At 43.0% G+C, this 17382-nt stretch overlaps 2 protein-coding genes across 2 annotated transcripts; both read right to left on the bottom strand.

Moving 5' to 3' along the window:
* Window positions 1–3881: 3881 nt before the first annotated feature.
* LOC141027666 (uncharacterized) lies at window positions 3882–5215 on the bottom strand. Its single transcript, XM_073504820.1, has 2 exons — window positions 4647–5215; window positions 3882–3942 (listed from the first exon to the last, which is right to left on the bottom strand). Exons 1-2 carry the CDS (start codon window positions 5213–5215, stop codon window positions 3882–3884), a joined length of 630 nt encoding a protein of 209 aa, XP_073360921.1.
* Window positions 5216–13193: 7978 nt separating this feature from the next.
* Window positions 13194–15919, bottom strand: LOC141027668 (protein FAR1-RELATED SEQUENCE 5-like). The gene is made up of 3 exons (XM_073504823.1): window positions 15772–15919; window positions 14669–14996; window positions 13194–13923 (listed from the first exon to the last, which is right to left on the bottom strand). Exons 1-3 carry the CDS (start codon window positions 15917–15919, stop codon window positions 13194–13196), a joined length of 1206 nt encoding a protein of 401 aa, XP_073360924.1.
* Window positions 15920–17382: the final 1463 nt, after the last annotated feature.

Genomic DNA, 17382 nt, shown 5'->3' on the forward strand with positions numbered 1-17382 from the left:
ACAACTTCAATGGTTCGAGAAAATTAATAAGCCAACAACTTCAGTAGTTCAAGAAGATTACCTTGATTTGTAGATTGTGGAGATTCATCGTTATCTCTATAAGCACAATCTTCAAATGTTAACCACCTCATGAAATCATCAAGAAAAGAAATTTCTACTTTTTACTAAAGTATATTATATATGTTGTCATTCTCAAAATATAAGAGTCTTTCTTACTTGATGGAATCAATTGTACTTTAATTAAGCTTTAGTTGCTTCTACAACCATATTTGCAGCTGTTTGTACAATTGCTCTCCAAAATATAAAAGAGTTATGCTTGTTTGTTCTTATTAGCATGGAGTTCTCAAATTTTTTGGAGCTTACTACGTCACTCTCATAAGTTGTGTTTCCAATTCTACATTGTTCTACGACTTCCATCGATGCCACGACCTCTTGATCAGCGATATTGTTATTTGCAATAGGTTCCTCCTCATATGGATTTAAATTTTTGACACCAGTAATGTTGGAGGTTGAAGTCGAAGAAATTGGCTTCAAAAAAGAATTTATCCCCTTAATTGTTGGTGCCTTTTGTTTCGTCTTTGACTACTATAGCAAAAAAACTTGATTAATAGATTAATGACCTTCATTACACATACTACCAATTGACCAAACTAAGATTGTATAATTCTGAACAGAAATCTTAATACCTTGTTCCTCTATCTGATCTCTCGACGTTTAGTCGTGCTCTGATTTGTATGTAGCCTACATTTGACACCAGAGAGGACACTGTAAATCAACTGATGGCGTTGTCATGATGAGCGGGCAGCGGCAATGGTAGACACAGACAGGCACGAGCGGCGACCGGCGACAGCGACAGCGAAAAAAAGATGCCCTAGGGCATGAACATACATGTACGCACGTTCAGATAATCGATGAAAAGAGTAGTTTTCTGTTTTGTTTAGGAAAGTCAAAAGAGCGAAATCACTAGTTGAGGAGCGCTCCCTGCAACGATTAGTCGAGGAGTGCTCCCCGCGCGCCAAGTGTCACGCGCGGAGCGCTCATGAGACTTTTCTGAGGCGCTCCGCGCACGACAGTTGTCGCGCGCACTGCGTCTCCCGTGATTTCCGGTTTCCGGTTTCCCTTTGTGGTTTTTCCTTTTTCACTTTAGTCCTTGTACTTTTAATGTTTTGTAATACCTTTTGATCTGTTTTGAGATCTGTTTTTCTCTGGATTGGGCGAATCGTCGCCGCGGACTGTTCCTTCTTTGCCGCCGTCTCCGCTCGTCGCGGCCGCCGCTCTTGTCGTGTGGTTACGGCGGCCCCCGTCCCGGCCGCCGCGCTTGTTGCCTGCTCTTACGGCGGTCCTTCTTTAGTGTCGACCGCGCTTCCCCGTTCGCGATATCGTCGTTCCCTACCTGCTGCATTCGTGGGTTCCCTGTTTCCCTTTAGCGTTTCTCTTTTTGTTCCCATTATATTTTCGGGATATGGAGATTTATGGGGTAGTTATGGGTGGGGACTACCAACACTATCAGATGTCAAGTTTCAAATGGGTTTTGTGGGATTAGTTCTTGATAATCATTGTGTTCGTTCCAGTTATGGCTTGTCCTTTTTGCCGTATGCCTGGTGGCCCGTGTTCTTCTGTTGATTCTTCTGTAGATGGGTTCAGTGTGGTCCTGGATCGGCGTTGTTGGAGGCGTGTTGTAAGAATATCATTTTATAATTGTTTAATTTTTGACACACACGCTTATTTCTTTTGGTGCTGCCCATGCTGTTTTGATTTTGATTATGATCCTTGTTTTGATTTGTTGTGAAGTATGTTCCGTGCAGTGTTAGAGCTCATCTTGCTTGTTACATCGAGGAGTGTAGGGCTTTAGCCATAAGGAGGGGCGACGAAGATACTGATCTGGCTCTTCGGTGCAACGAGGGTTATTTGTATGGTGTTCTATTTAGTCATGGTTGGGTGAGGAGCAAATTCCATGGTCCTTCCTGGGAATGATTGGTCAGTGATTATGGTGTTCGTCCTCGTGATAATGATCATTAGGCTTGAACATTATGGAACGTGGATTGGTATTGATTTTTATCGTGTTGGTCGTGGAGATGCGTTGTCTCCTTTACCGTCTCTTGGTAAGGTTTATTTTTAAGGAAGTTTTTAGCTTGTTTTATTGTACATGATGATTTTTCTGTTCCCTTGAGCCTGTGTAATTATATTTTGTAGCTCTTGATGGTTTGAGCAACTCCCAGAAGGAACTTGTTGGGAGTTGTTATTACACCCGTGGTGTTTTTCTTAATTATCAGCAGATGTATTTCATGAGGTGTCAACTCTTTGATGATGAGTACATACCCTGTTGTCCTTTTGTTCACAGGATTGATTCCATGAATGTTAATGGTCATCGTATGGTCAGATTTTTTTCCACTGTTTTTCTTTGATTTTGTTTATATATTTATTTTTATTATCTCTTCTATTTATAGTTTTGAATTTTTGTTCTATTTCTGATAGCTTGATGTTTTGTCAGGTTATTCCTGGTTTGTTGTGAGGAGTTTGACGGAGTTTGTTACGTTTCCTAGGACTGGCGTTTTAACTCTTGAAGTTACTCTGGAATCTGGTGATGATGATATATATGTGAGCACTCCTTGCTCCTACTTCATTGGCTTGGGTAATAGAATGGTGTTCAAACAGGAAGGTTTCAGTGATTTTCTCCAGGCATCGTCTATTGAAGTAAACAGCTCGGTGCTGATAACTTTCAAAGAGCGTGATGGGAGGCTTGTTGTTATCTTCAATCTTCTGCCGCAGTGATGTTAGTTATAGCCTTTGAAATAATGGATTTTGTTTAAAAATCTATGCTACGGTGTAATGTTATTTAGATATATGAAATGATATTAATCTAACTGTTCATTGCTGTTGTTCGTTTGTAGAAGAGGCATGGCCGTGCATGTCTTTTAAAGATGTTTTTCTGGACGGATTATATTTAATTGGAGGACATAGGTTCCCCGCAGGAAGAACATCCTTTAAGTACTTGAGACGTGGAACATTTGTGCAGCAGCAAAGAGGCACGGACGATCACACGTGAAATAGCTTGTACAGTCACGGCGCGTGTTACGCGAGGCACGGGTATGTGCACATGAGAGATACGTGAGTGAAGCCTCTATAGGGGGAGCCACGGGTATACTGAGAGGAGCATGTGTGCAGCACCAAAGTTGCACGGGCGATCACGCGTGCGGAGCACGTAGAGTTACTGTGGGTTTCATGTGAGAGGCACGTGTGTGTGGAGCTCGTAGAGTTACTGTGGGTTTCATGTGAGGCACGTGGATTGAGCAGACGGAGGGACGGAAGGGAAGCCAGTACATGCACGGTTGTGTGGAGGCACGGGTATACTGAGAGGAGCGTGTGTGCAGCACCAAAGTTGCACGGGCGATCACGCGTGCGGAGCACGTAGGGTTTCATGTGAGAGGCACGTGTGTGTGGAGCTCGTAGAGTTACTGTGGGTTTCATGTGAGGCACGTGGATTGAGCAAACAGAGGCACGAAAGGGAAGTCAGTATAGGCACGGTTTTGTGGAGGCACGGTTGTACTGAGAGGAGTGTGCGTGCAGCACCAAAGTTGCACGGGCGATCACGCGTGCGGAGCACGTAGAGTTACTGTGGGTTTCATGTGAGGCACGTTGATTGAGCAAACGGAGGCACGGAAGTGAAGTGAGTACAAGCACTGTTGTGTGGAGGCACGGTTATGAATCTTCTTGCTGCTGTCAAGTTTCTAGAGGCACGGACGTATGGCAACAGAGGCATCTGCCGAATACTTGGTTAGAGAGGCTCGGTTGTTGATGCACAGGTGTAAAGTCTGTAGGGTCACGGGCATGGAGGCTCGGTTGTTCGAATAGACACTTAGAGAGCCACGGTTTTACATAGGTCAGTTGGACCTGGTAGTGTAGTTTTTTGGCATCGTGCAGAACTGGTGTACGGAGAGGAACCTGTGTGCAATGCAAAGGACGTTATGAATGGATAGAGCGGTGTTTGATGTCAAATTGTTGTGTTGTGTGATTTTAATTTTTTTCAATGTGGTTAAAGTAATAAAGTTCTTATCCCTTGCGTTTGTGTATCGAATGTTCTTTTGCAATATTTATGAATTGTTCACACCAATGTTGAATAAGCATTCTACTGAAAGTTTACAATGATATAATCACCTATTCTTTTGAATGCACAATGCATGTTGTAAAGGTTAAGTATGAAAATTATAATACAATATCGTGCGACATATCTCTCGTTCTATAATCATGGATACAATATATGAATACTGGGAGATAAATTACTAATTGCATTTAGATAAACACAACCGTGCTATGCATTTGTACATGAGCACACCACTGTGTTCAAAGTTCAAACGTAAAGTAGTAATACAATACACATAGCATCTTTGAGCAACAATAATCATACTTACAAAATAGGTTCATTCAAACTAAATTATCATAATAGTAGTTACTACTAGTTTAATGTAGACATCCATTTTCTCGCAATTTACCAACCATTGTTTCCCTTCCAGCATTTCCAGCCGCTGGAAGATGCCTCGTCTTTGTTCTTACGTGGGCGGAGTCTGTCCTTCATTAGTTGTTGGTGGAGGTGACGTAGCCCGTGCTTGATGATTAGGATTCTACGGTACAACTCGTAGCTAACATACCCGTCTTTTGCTGCGTACTCAAGGTGTATCGGGGAAAGCGGCTTCCACTCCCAGAACTGGTGCTTCTCCTTTGGGAATGATTTCTTCATGTTCTTGTATGAGGGGTCGATGATGGCTGCTGCAAGGTCACCCATGGAGTCCCTTTCTCCACCACCCTTGATGCAGAATAGCTTCTGGATGTCGACGTGGTGCTCGTCTGGAATTTTGACCCATGCACGGGCAAGCATGGTCTTGTCGCTCCTGGTGTCGACGCTAGTGAAAGTTACCGCTTTCCGTTGCACGAAGTCAAGTAACGCCTGGGAGCGCTCAGACTTGCAGTAGTGGTATACGAGGACATGCTCGCGCATGGCAAGTTGGACGAGGGCGATCCCTTGTCGTATGTAACTGCTCTTACGTGTGTACTCGAGGTCGAGGCCGACGAACTTGTTCTTCTCCTCCTTTAGCCGTTCCTCGTACTTTTTGATGATCCACTCCACGGTCCTTGGGTCGTTGGTGTACACCACCTCCAGCATGGTTGTACCATGGGTAGTGATGTGTTCGGTGAGTGTGGTTAGTTTCCCGTCGTCCATGGCTGGAGGTGTGCGCTGGTGAACTGCGGCCGGCGAGAAACTTCTGAAGAAGACGATGCAAATGGAGTCGGAAAAGTGAAAGGGATCTTTACTTTGTCGTGCAAGAAAGGAAACCACCAAAGAGCAGTTGGTAGTCGTCCGACGGTTCCAGGCGTAGATTTACGGAAACAGGCTTTTGTTTTATCTGTTTTTTTAAGATTTTCACTTATCTTGTTCATTGAATTTTTTTATTCGTTGCGTGCTACGTGCGTGATCCATATGTGCATATTCCATCTTTGGCTGTGAAAGTAGTCGTGTAAACGGTAGAACACTCAGCAGATGCATGGTCGTGCCTTTGTTGTGAAAACTATTTTTTCGGTTAACAACCTTCCTTGGTCAGGGAGGCACTGTTGTTATGTTATTCGGTGCACAACTGTGTGTTTAGGAAAAGTTGGTGAAGTAAACACAGTTTGCAAAAATGGAGTCCTGTTTGGTTTTTAATTGAGATATGTTTCACTAGATGGTTTGAATAAGTTTGATAACATGGCATTGCTATAGGTTTTGAATAAAAAACTGATTCTTGTTTCATTTGATTTTTGAAAATGATTCTTTCTGTTTTTTGGTTTTTTGAATTGTGAACTTTTCAAAGGATAAGAACTACATTTGTTCCAATGAGTCATTCTGATAGTTCAAACAACATTTGTTGCAAAGGATCATTCCGATGGTTGAAACAGCGAGTTGAGGGTCCGTAAGAGCTACATAAGTTCCAAAAGATCATTCCGGTAGTTCAAGCAAGCACATGGTCCATAATAGTTACATTACTCTACCATCCTAACTAGCAAACTTATAGTAACCAGTGTTTTGCTCCTGGGAGGCATCATCATGAAACGAGCGCTGAACATCCTAGGAGATACACTGTTGCTTCCATTTTAGGTGCTCGTTCCGATGGAATATACAAAATGCACTAAATGATGATGGACACAGAACGATCATGGCGCTCTTTGAAAGTGATCAGAACAACGTTCTTTTCAACAAAGGATGCAGCTGATATGAAGTCTCTGAAAGAAGACTTTTCTATTACCATCCTGCCGTCGTTTTTGCAGATGTAGTATGACGAAGGAGTGATGACATGGGTAGGTTCATCAGGAGCTTCAAGGGTCACCTTGCCATTGGTTGGCATGTCCACCCATCTCTTTAGTGTTGAGACAACGCTCCTCGGTATTTTCTAGAAGAAATCAAAATTAAATAGAAATTAAAACCGTTGATTTGCCACTTGGACATTAAATAAAATAATGGCTGAATACGGTGAGTGCGCAAACATTAAGAAATTCCATAGTGAAAGTAATATATTTCCTGGCATGTTCAGGTTTGTGTGTAAACAAATAAAACAATATATTAAGAGAACAACCAAAAGTTTTGTTGTTTTAGGTTTGAATAAATAGGTTCTTTATAAGTTTACATATAAGCAAGATTACGTCAATATTGTTTATTTTACATATAAGCAAAATACGTTTGGTATTTTAACAAGGACAGTTGTAACCAACCATGACGCAGTTTTTGGTGTTAGTGGGAGTCAAGACGTGGACAAATGGACGGCAACGGATGAAAGTATCTCGGAAAAGGCGTTGTAGAAAGAATCGTGTCTGGTCGTAGGTAAGCTCAGTATCCTTAGAGTAGACACATCAGTGAACATGGTCGAAATCGTCAGAAGAAAGATCGTCGAGAGCTAGAAAAACAACACGATTTTAAAGTTAGATAAAGTTATATCCAACACGGGGTTAATATTATTCAGTTTGATGCATGCATAGAAAAATACAGTGAAAGAAGATAAGTCTGTAATATTAAATACCTACCAATGTGGGGTAATGGTAGCAGCCTTTGTCATCCCGATATGTTTGTATTTCGAGATTGAGACCCTCGTCTGGTAGTTCAAATTTTATGCGGTCTCCAGCACGTAGTTCATAATCATCCGCAAAGATGTTCCACTCACCACCGCAGAACTTTGTGTAGTTCGCCCTATGCTTAAACAAAGCATTGTAAGACCTTCCTTCATGTGTAAGAAGGGCTGGCTCTACCTGCTCTTTACGCAATTTTCTTGCTTCTTTCTTCCTCTCATCAATGTACTCAGCGAGAAAATCTCTGACATTACAAGGTACATACTGGAAAAAATAGTAAAAATAACAACCTGTAAGTATAAATTTGAACTCGCGTATTATTAATGTTAAAAGTTTTCTTAAATTGGATCTGAATTTTTGATAGCAATTACAGATAACAACATAATGGTATTATAAATTAATGGATACAAAATTTTGGCATATGTTGACTAATTTTAATTAGAACTGAAGATGCACTATAGTAATGAAGGCATAGGCAGGCAAACTAATGGAAAATGAAAACACAAGACATGTGCAAAGAAGTGATAGCAGGCAGACCTAGTGTAGGTGCAAGGGGGTATGGGTAACAGTGACGATTTCTACTATGTTGTAAGCAACTAATATGTTAGTAATGCTTACTAACCATGCGGCTCCATCAATTTTAATCAAGAATAACCTTAAACTACTGGAGAACTTCAGGGTGTGGTTCGCAAGGGCCGCCTGGTTGGCGGCAGGTAGGGAAAATCATACCTAAATAATTCAGAACAACTATGTTAAGAAAACAAGAATATCATAACAATTTAAAACAAGCTTCAACGTTGAAGGTAGACAACGACTAGCTTCAACTATGTTAGCCATATTAAAAAATATCCGTACGAAGGCAGACAACAACTACAAATTTACCAGAAATCTTCTCATCTACTCCTTCCAGAAAAGCAGTATGACAGAGTTTAGATCACTTGTTTAGATTTTCAAATGGTTTTTATATTCATTTAGAGAATGAAGTCGTTGTACTGGATCTAATGCTTCAATAACTATCAAATGAAAAACCTAAACATAAAATAGTAATAATTTAAATATCGTTTTCAAAACATAAATACGGATCGGAGCATGCTGCTTACCCATATGCTTTTTACCTGCGAGAGAAGAAGAACGGGCATCGACGAACGGAGATTTGGGTAGGGGAAGCTTAGGGCAAGCACCCACGGCCAGCAATCTATGAGAGAAGCACGGCTTAGAATTTAATCGAGAGACCCAATAAAAACTCTACAATAACTTGTTTGAAATGAGATGGTGTGTGGGGAAGAAGCACGAACCCTAGAAGTAGGCGGACGGATAAGGCAGATTGGTTGTGATGGAAAGTTTAGGGCAAGCACCCACGGCCAGCAGTCGACGAGAGAAGCCCGGCCTAGAAATTAATCGAGAGACCCAATAAAAACTCTACAATAACTTGTTTGAAATCAGATTGTGTGCGGGGAAGATGCGCGAACCCTAGAAGCAGGCGATGGAGAAGGCAAATGAGTTGTGATGTGGCTGAGGGAGTCGGAGCTTATTGAAATATAAAGGAGACGGGAGAGAGCAAGAGTAGTAATGAGTGCTTCTTGTTTTATTTTTTATTCTACAAAATGGAATGAATGCTGGTTGTAGATGGTGTGCATGCATTCCGAGGTGTTATGGTGATACGAGACGTTTGACTCGTCCAGCTGCCTCCCATTGTAGTTGTCCAGCTGTGCTGCCTCCCAGCGGACTCTTCTACGTGCCTATCGTGCCTCACAGACTTTTTGTGAGGCACGGTTATACATGCTGAAAAGCATACTCGTGCTTCTGTGATTTAATTTTTTTAATCATATGTTTGGGTGTGTCTTTAGGAGAGGAACGATAATGATGTTATTAGATGCACGGTCGTTGAAGCAGGAGAGGCATGGTTGATACATCGGGGGAGGTAAATTGACGGGAGGCATGATCTTTCTTATATTTACTAATTGGAGGTACCTTTAATGATTTCTCATTAATCCACATCATCAAAATTAATTAAACCATTAGATTGTAAAATTAACGACCAGGATAAAAGGACAACTTGCGTAACACAAATGATGCCCTCCTATAAAATATGCATCTGACACGTCTATCTAACTACTAATTGGAGGCACCTTTAATGATTTCTCATTAATCCACATCATCAAAATTAATTAAACCGTTAGATTGTAAAATTAACAACCAGGATAAAAGAACAACTTGCGTAACATAAATGATGCCCTCCTATAAAAAATGCATCTGACACGTCTAACTTTTGTTAAGAAGAAAATGAAAAGCCTCAAGTAAAAAAGGAAAACCCCCACCGTTCCCATAAATTAAGAAGTAAAACATCCTTCACGTTAAAAGCCCCAATGACGCTATATTATATAAGAAAAAAAGGTCTAACACATCCAACGTGAGTTAAAAAAATGAAAGGCTCACATCAAAAAAAAAGAAGAAGAAGAAAATCCTCACATCAATTATTAGAAGACTCTACCTTATAAACCACGCCATGTATGTAAAAAAAAAAGGAGACACTACCTATTATTAATAAGAGACATCATGTAAAAAAGAGTCCTCATGCTTTAAAAAAGTAACCATCATTCTTTTCTAGATCAGCAACCATCATTATTTAAAAAGGAAAAACATCTAACACCACGGCCAAGTTCCAAAAAGGCACGTGCCTCCTCTCTTTTGAAATAAAGATGCGTACAAATAAAATATAATCTCCTCATGTTAAAAAATTGAGCCCACATCCTAATTCTTTTTTTTACATCGAGCCCACATCCCAATTCCGAGCGGCAAAACCATGTATGTCTGCTTGAAGAAAGTAAAACGGAAATGTTAACGCCCACATGTATGGGCATTAGCCATCTCAACCACACGCCTCCATCGCCGTCCAGCAGTATCTGCACGAATCTTGGCACATTTTGACTGATTTTGTGTGCCACGTAGGACAAGGCGTGTGTGTGGTGTGTGACATAGTTCGCCCACACGCCGGTTGCCTCCCCGCGGTCAGCGGTTGCCACTCGGGGGCGTGCGGTGGAACTGCTCTGCGCCCGCACGCCATGCCCGACCGTGGTTGCCGTCAAACACGTCGCGCACTTCGCCCCCTCCCCTCACGGTTCCATTTACTCCTCCCCTCAGTTACTCGCACAACCCACCCTGCAGTTCAGTCGATTGGAGGAGAAGGCGAGAGGAGAAGGCAACGGCGGAGGCGGAAGAGTCGACGACATTCGCGGCCGTCGGTGGGACTCGCCGGACCGGAGCGTCTTCGCCGGAGCGCCTACAGATTGAAGGTAATGCTCCCTCCCACGCTCAAAATGCTTGCCTGCATTTCTCCCCTCCCCTCCGTGGTCGATGCTTCGCTCGAGATTCAGGCGGGTTCGCGATGCGCCGGCGTTCCCGCCGGCGGCGGAGTCTTGTGGTTGCCGTTTTCGGTGGCATTGAGCAGTTTTGTCGCCGCCGCAGTGGCGGTCACGCCGGTGTGGTTCGGCCTGTCCGGAGCCACATCCTGGTTGTGCCTTGGGATTGGGCCGTCGTTTTTATGTCCGATAGTTGCGCATTGCTTCGAAATGCTATTTGCGATCAGTGCAGGGAGAATTTTGGTGATGAATTTCAAGTTATGATAGTTGCCATTGAACCCTAGATCTAGGTAGTTGTTTTTCAAAGTGCAGTATGAATGCAAACATGGTAGTTTGAGAAACTATCTGCACCGTATGGCAACTAATTTCCTGATTGATTGTGATAGTTGCCACAAATATGTTTTCCACGTGGCAACTAATTTCGTGCACATGCTACGGCTGCTGCCACGCTGTAGGCATGGTAAAGTGTAGTAAATAGGTAGTCATTGCAGTTTCAGCAACTATGTGCACTGGATGGCAACTAATTTCCACATCAACTATGTCATTTGCCACATATATGCTTTCCATGTATCAAGTATTTCTGTGAACACACTATGGTTGTTGCCACGTTGTAGGCAGGATAATGTGGCAAATTCACTGTACTACATACCCAAATTTGTGTTTTGCCACGCTGACTTGTGGCAACTGACAGGATAATGTGGCATGGCAAAGTATAGTAACTAGGTTGTCATGTCAGTTTCAGCAACTATGTGCACTGGATGGCAACTAATTTCCACATCAACTATGTCAGTTGCCATATATATGCTTTCCATGTGGCAAGTATTTCTGTGAACACAGCATGGCTGTTGCCATGTTGTAGGCAGGATAATGTGGCAAATTCACTGTACTGCAGACCCAGTTTCGTGTTTTGCCACGCTGACTTGTGATATCTGAACATATTTGGCCGTACTAAATGGCAACTCATTTTTAATACGAGGTCAGTGTGTGCATTGCAATTTCAGGTTGTTCAGTAGATGTTTTTCAGCGCTTTTTTGAATTTTGTGTTGCATTTTAACATGGAAATTTCAACCTAGCACATTTTGCCTTTGAACACATGGCAACTCATTTTTGTATGAGGACAGGGTGTGAGCTGACACATTTTATGTTTGTGCAGGGGAAGATTTGTGCCTTTCTTTCGTACTATCTTGTGCTAACATGGCAACTTCAGCATTTTGTTTCAACTGCCTACAACGACAAGTGTGGTCACCACTATGCGATCTGCCTTGTTCCCCATGTTCCCCATGTTCCAGGAGCTTGCACCACAGGACCCACACGACAAGTGTGGTCACCACTATGCGATCTGCCTTGACCTGAAGAACCAACGTTTTGAGGTGCTTGATTCAATGCGTTCAGAAGCTGATGCAGACCTTACTACGCATGCTGAATACTTCATCAACAACCTCAAAGAGACATGGAACTGTCACTATGAAAACTCAAAGGTCCAGATCAGACATTTTCCAATTGAGTACGTGGCGACTACGAAGCAAGGAAACCGGTATTTTCCCATCTTTTCCTCATGTGTCCTCCAAACCAGTGCTCACCCTCTCTTTTTTGTCACCTCTGAATTGAAGTTTATGATTTTTTCTATATGTTCTTGTGAGTTAACGTGACTCTTTTCTTTTTTAGGCACGACTGCGGCTTCCACATGTTGGAATACCTTGCAAAGTGGGAAGGTCGACGGGTTCCTGTCGTCACAGCTGGAATGGTCGTCGAGCTCCGCAAAATTTACACATGGAACTGGTTAATGAATGAAGATTTCAACACGCGGTCCAGCACACGTGAGTTCATAGAGGAAGCTGTGAAGAAAGCCACCAAGAAGTACAAGTGATCATGTGGTGCTCCTGACCGAACGCCTACCTTACATTCTGTTGCCGAGGAATGGAAGGTATTACCTTGTTTTTTCAAAACTATGTCCTTTGTAATATGCTATGACTGCATCTCCCCATAGCCTAGTATACAGTGGTGGCGTGTGAGTGACATTTGAATAGTTTGTAATATATGTGTGGATGTGAACCTACTTAGGTTTGACAGCAGATACGTTTATGTGTTTTCAGTATTATTATGTGCTTGTGGGTTGGTAGTCCCAGCATGGTGTTTTGAATGCATCCTTGATGTCTGAAAACATGGCAAATGTAGTTGATCAGTCATGGTTAGTGAAAGTTATCGTTCTTTCTTGTTTGGCTTTTGGGTTTTTTGCACTGCTAACTATACCGGCTAGCATGGTAGTTTGATCATGGAGCAGTAACTTGTGCGGTTGCTGCACGAGACCGTTTCAACTTGTTTCCCATAGTTTGCACCAGAATACAATATGTGTGACTAAAATGCGCTGACTGAACATGGAAATCTACGCGGTGAAGATTCAGTACAACTAACATGGCATGTTCAGTACAACTAACATGGCAGATTCAGTAAAAAATAAGATGGCAAATTTAGTAAAAAATAAGATGGCAAATTCAGTAGAAATGGCATGGCAGATTCAGTAGAAATGGAATGGCAGATTTAGCAGAAATTGCATGGCAGATTCAGTTCAAGTAACATGGCAAATTCAGTGCCATACACGTGGCAACTGCAGCTATTCTTTCATGGCATTTTTACTTTAGATTCTGATGCACCTGAAGAGTCATTCTCCAGTTTTTACAAAATTTAGAACATCTAGATTACCAAAAAAATGTCACCATGGACCAAGTCAAAGTGCTCCAATGTTGTTTACGGATTGCCCGTCCCTTTCTTTGGTTTCTTATGTTTTGCTTGAATCTCCAATCCCGATTTGTATCTTAGCTCTTTTGGACGCCCTTTTGTGATGGAACGGGGCGGGTTCCTAACCTGTATTTGTGTGCTTGCTGTTCCAGATCCTACCTCCGAGTTTTCAGATGATGGCCCTGTGGACGAAGGCACACTTGATGTGCGGGGGAACCTGTGTAAGGCTTCCTCAGCTTTCCTCTTTTTTATCTCATGAAGCTCTCTTTTGAGGGCCTTCCTGTGTTTTTCTGCGACCTTTGCTGTCTCATCACTCTTGCACGCTTCATCAATTAGTTCAGCATAGTTCTTTGTCAACACAACGTGCCTCACGGCTTCCATGGTTGACTCTGGTCTCTCGTCATGCACGGCCAAAACTGCATTTGATGTTTGCGGTGCCAATGCATCGTCAGCATCCCAAGCCCATCGCCGCCTTATGAAATGGCGGGGCATTCGTGTCACCGCGTTCAAGTCCATTACTTTTAGAATGTGACAGCACACAATCCCATCCCGTTCGAATTTGCAGCATTGGCAGTAGTATTCGCCTTCGCTTATCGATGCCTTCACAAAGTTGTTCCATCCCTTGTCTGGGTCTTCAGGTTCTGAATCCGACATGCCCATGATAGAACACACCTTGAACGTATGTTCGTCCACCTGGAAAGCCGTGTACATGCTGGCACGCTTTATTTCTTCCTGGAATCTGCAAGTTTTGTGTGTTTTTTGTTAAACTCTTGTGTGCAGTTTTTTGTAGCACCTTTTGTTTGGTGTGGCCAATGGAATTACAATTCGTTCAAACATGGCAACTATAGTTCATTAAACATGGCAACTGTAGTTGAGTAAACATGGCAACTGCAGTTCATTAAACATGGCAACTGCATTTCATTTAAACATGGCAACTACATAACAACTTCAATTTGGCTTTTGCATTCCATACCATCATGGCCATTGGAATTTACATTTCATGAAATATGGCAACTGCAGTTCATTAAACATGGCAACTGCAGTTCATCAAACCTGGCAACTACGGTTACACAAACATGGTAACTGCAGTTGAGTGAAAGTGGCAAACTACAGTTCATTAAGCATGGCAAACTGTAGTTCATTAAGCACGGCAACTACATATCATGTTTACTCTGTACCTAATGGCTACTTTTCAACACAATCATCATTTTCAAATAAGCATTTCAACTGCATTGCATTCTACATGGCACCTGGTACCTTCATGATTTGTGCAAATAAGATTGTAACACAACTGACTTACTTGTTAAAAATCGTGTTGGTGTATATCTTGCTCATCTGCCTCTCCATTGGTAAATACGTTAGCAATTTTGGCTGCTTGAGCGCGGTGTTTGCTTCTTGCTGTAGCTCGGATCCCAGTATTTTTTTGTTGCAAAGCGGTGTACTGCTTGGCAAACTGTAGTAATGAGTTGCCAGGGCTCACGTACCGCTTCAAAGCAGCATTGAACCCCTCACTGCGCTGTGTAGTGTGCAGAAACGGGAAGAAGCACTGCATGAAGTAGGCCGGCACCCAGTACATTCGCTTCTCCCACAAGCTAGCAAACGTCTCGTGGTCTTGGACTTGATATGTTTCAATCATAGCCATCCAGCTCCTTTCAAACTCCTCCACCGTCAAGCTGTGGTCCACGCACAGCTCGAATGCCTTGTGCAGGTCTGGACGGTCAGCAAAGAACGGTCCCAGTGTCTCCTCAGCCTTCTTTATAATGTGCCACCTGCAGTGCCTGTGCACTGCCAACGGAAAGACCTCCTCTATGCCTGCACGCATGCTAAAATCCTGGTATGTTATTATGTTCATCGGAGCAAGTCCACCCATGCACTCCAAGAAGGTCTTGAACAGCCAAACGTACCCATCCGTGTCTTCGTTCCGAATGAGCCCGCATCCGAACTGCAACGACTGATTGTGGTTATTTATTCCTATGAAGGGAGCACATGGCATCTTGTACATATTAGTGAGATATGTCGCGTCGAATGAAATGCAATCTCGGAAATGTTTGTAGGCTCTTCTTGTAGCACCATCCACCCAATACATGTTCCTGACACGGTCCTCATCGTCCAATCTTATCCTGTAGAAGAAATCTGGATCTTCCTCGCTTTCTCATCGAAGTAGGCCATTGTGGCCTCTATGTCAGCCAACTTGCTCTCTCTACGGTACTTTGCCTTTAGGTTTGTGACGTCAGCTGGTATGTAGGGCATGCTACTCAAAGTCCCTTTTTTGCTGTGGATGAGTGATAGTATCTGGACCATTCTTGATGGACCGACGTTACAATCATGTAGCAGCTTTATGAATTTCTTCTCGAGGGGGGTGAATCCTCTGTGGGCGGTCAGAAATTTTACCAGGTCGAACTTCTTTATGTGTTTGTGGTTGTGCTCGTCAAAATATTCAGTGACCACCCAGGGTGCTCCATCAACGTTTAGCTTACACCGGACAGGGCATTCCGTCTTGAGAATGATACCTCTCTTTCGTTCCGGAACGACAGGCCAACACCTTTCCCCTTCTTGTTCCTTCGTGCCTTGTGGCACCTCATCTCACCTCTGCTGTACTCGTTAGTTTTCTTAATTTTCCTATGGTATTCGGTGTTGACCGCAAATCCATGGAACTTTGCATATGTCTGGTAGAATTCCTTTGCCTCTGCGAACGATTCAAATCTCTGCCCAACGTAAGGTGGCTGAGGTACCATGATCTCTGATTGCCCACCATCTTCATCCCCTTGTGCTTCGTCATCAGTTTCATCATTCACTTAAGTATCGGCGGCACTTTCATCTACTTGAGTGTTGCCAGTGCTTGTGTTCAAAGGTGTGCTTGTCGGCATTGCTGGAATGATTGCCATTTCCGACTCTGACTCGGCATTGTATGCAGCATGATTGTTGGCTGGCTAGTGGAATGCGTCTTCCGTGAGCTCAGAGCTCCCCACAGTAGATGTCCCCGTGCCGCTGTTGGTTGTAGTTGAAGGCCCTGTAATAAAAAAAACAGGTACGAGCATAAGATTTTGCTTGAATGACATGTTTATCGTAACGGAGTACATAAACTGCAAGTGATTTGGCATGACATCATTCAAACAGCAAGCCGTGAGTCTGCATGTGGACATACATGGCAACTGTAGTTCCCCAGTCATGGCAGCTACACTCCAACAAACATGGCAACTACTGTTGCCAATGCATGGCAACCAGCTCCTTTCAGTACCAAAACTTGGATTCTATATCAATGGCAGCTGCAGTCCTACATACATGGCAAATACTATTGCCAATACATGGCAACTAGTATATTCTAGCATCAAAACTTTGTATTCTAGGCTTGAGCTCACTAGGCAAATGCGATCAATCATTAGTGCTGCACACATGCTTTTAGCAATTGGCAAATCCCGAAGACAATATATGAGTCATTGCACACGACCACTTGTTAGCGTTTTCTGTTTGATTTTTTCCACCATCACTGCTACAAATCTTCTTTTCCTCACATGCTATTCCCACAAAAACAAATGCAGTTCTGTTTTTGTGGTTCAAATTTCCTTACCTTGTTGTGCTGCATGTGCCCATCTTGTGTGGTCTGTCACACCAAATTGACGTGCTCTGTCTGCAATCTATGAAGCTTGCCATGAGACGTTTACCGAGGTAGCACCACCGTAATAACCTATAATCATGGTAGTAGTTGGTCAATGCATGGCAACTGTAGTTTCTTCAACATGGAACATGCAGTGGTCCAACCATGCCACACAGATTTGTTCACACTTGCCATCCACGGTTGTTTGTACATTGCAATCACATTTTTGATCATACATGGCAACTACAGTTTGTCCTGGCATGGCAACTGTAGTTGTCCAGGCATGGCAACTGCAGTTGTCCAGGGATGGCAATCGCAGTTGTCCAGGGATGGCAACTGCAGTTGTTCAGTCATGGCAACTGCAGTTGTCAACTATGCTCCTTCTGCTAATTCACCGTCTGCAACTTCACTTTTTTATGGACTCACCTGTGTATGACGTCGATGGCAGGTACATGGGTGCCGCCTGATGCCACGTGCTGCATGAAGGTTCTACATTTTCCCGACATAACTCGTGAGTCTTTTGCCATCCTTTGCAAGTTTATTTTTCATGTCCACACCAGTATGTTTCATTTTCGTATGCGTTACCTTGATTTTCCACATTAG

This window comes from Aegilops tauschii, chromosome 1 (genome assembly GCF_002575655.3).
Source record: "Aegilops tauschii subsp. strangulata cultivar AL8/78 chromosome 1, Aet v6.0, whole genome shotgun sequence".
Taxonomy (NCBI): Eukaryota; Viridiplantae; Streptophyta; class Magnoliopsida; order Poales; family Poaceae; genus Aegilops; species Aegilops tauschii.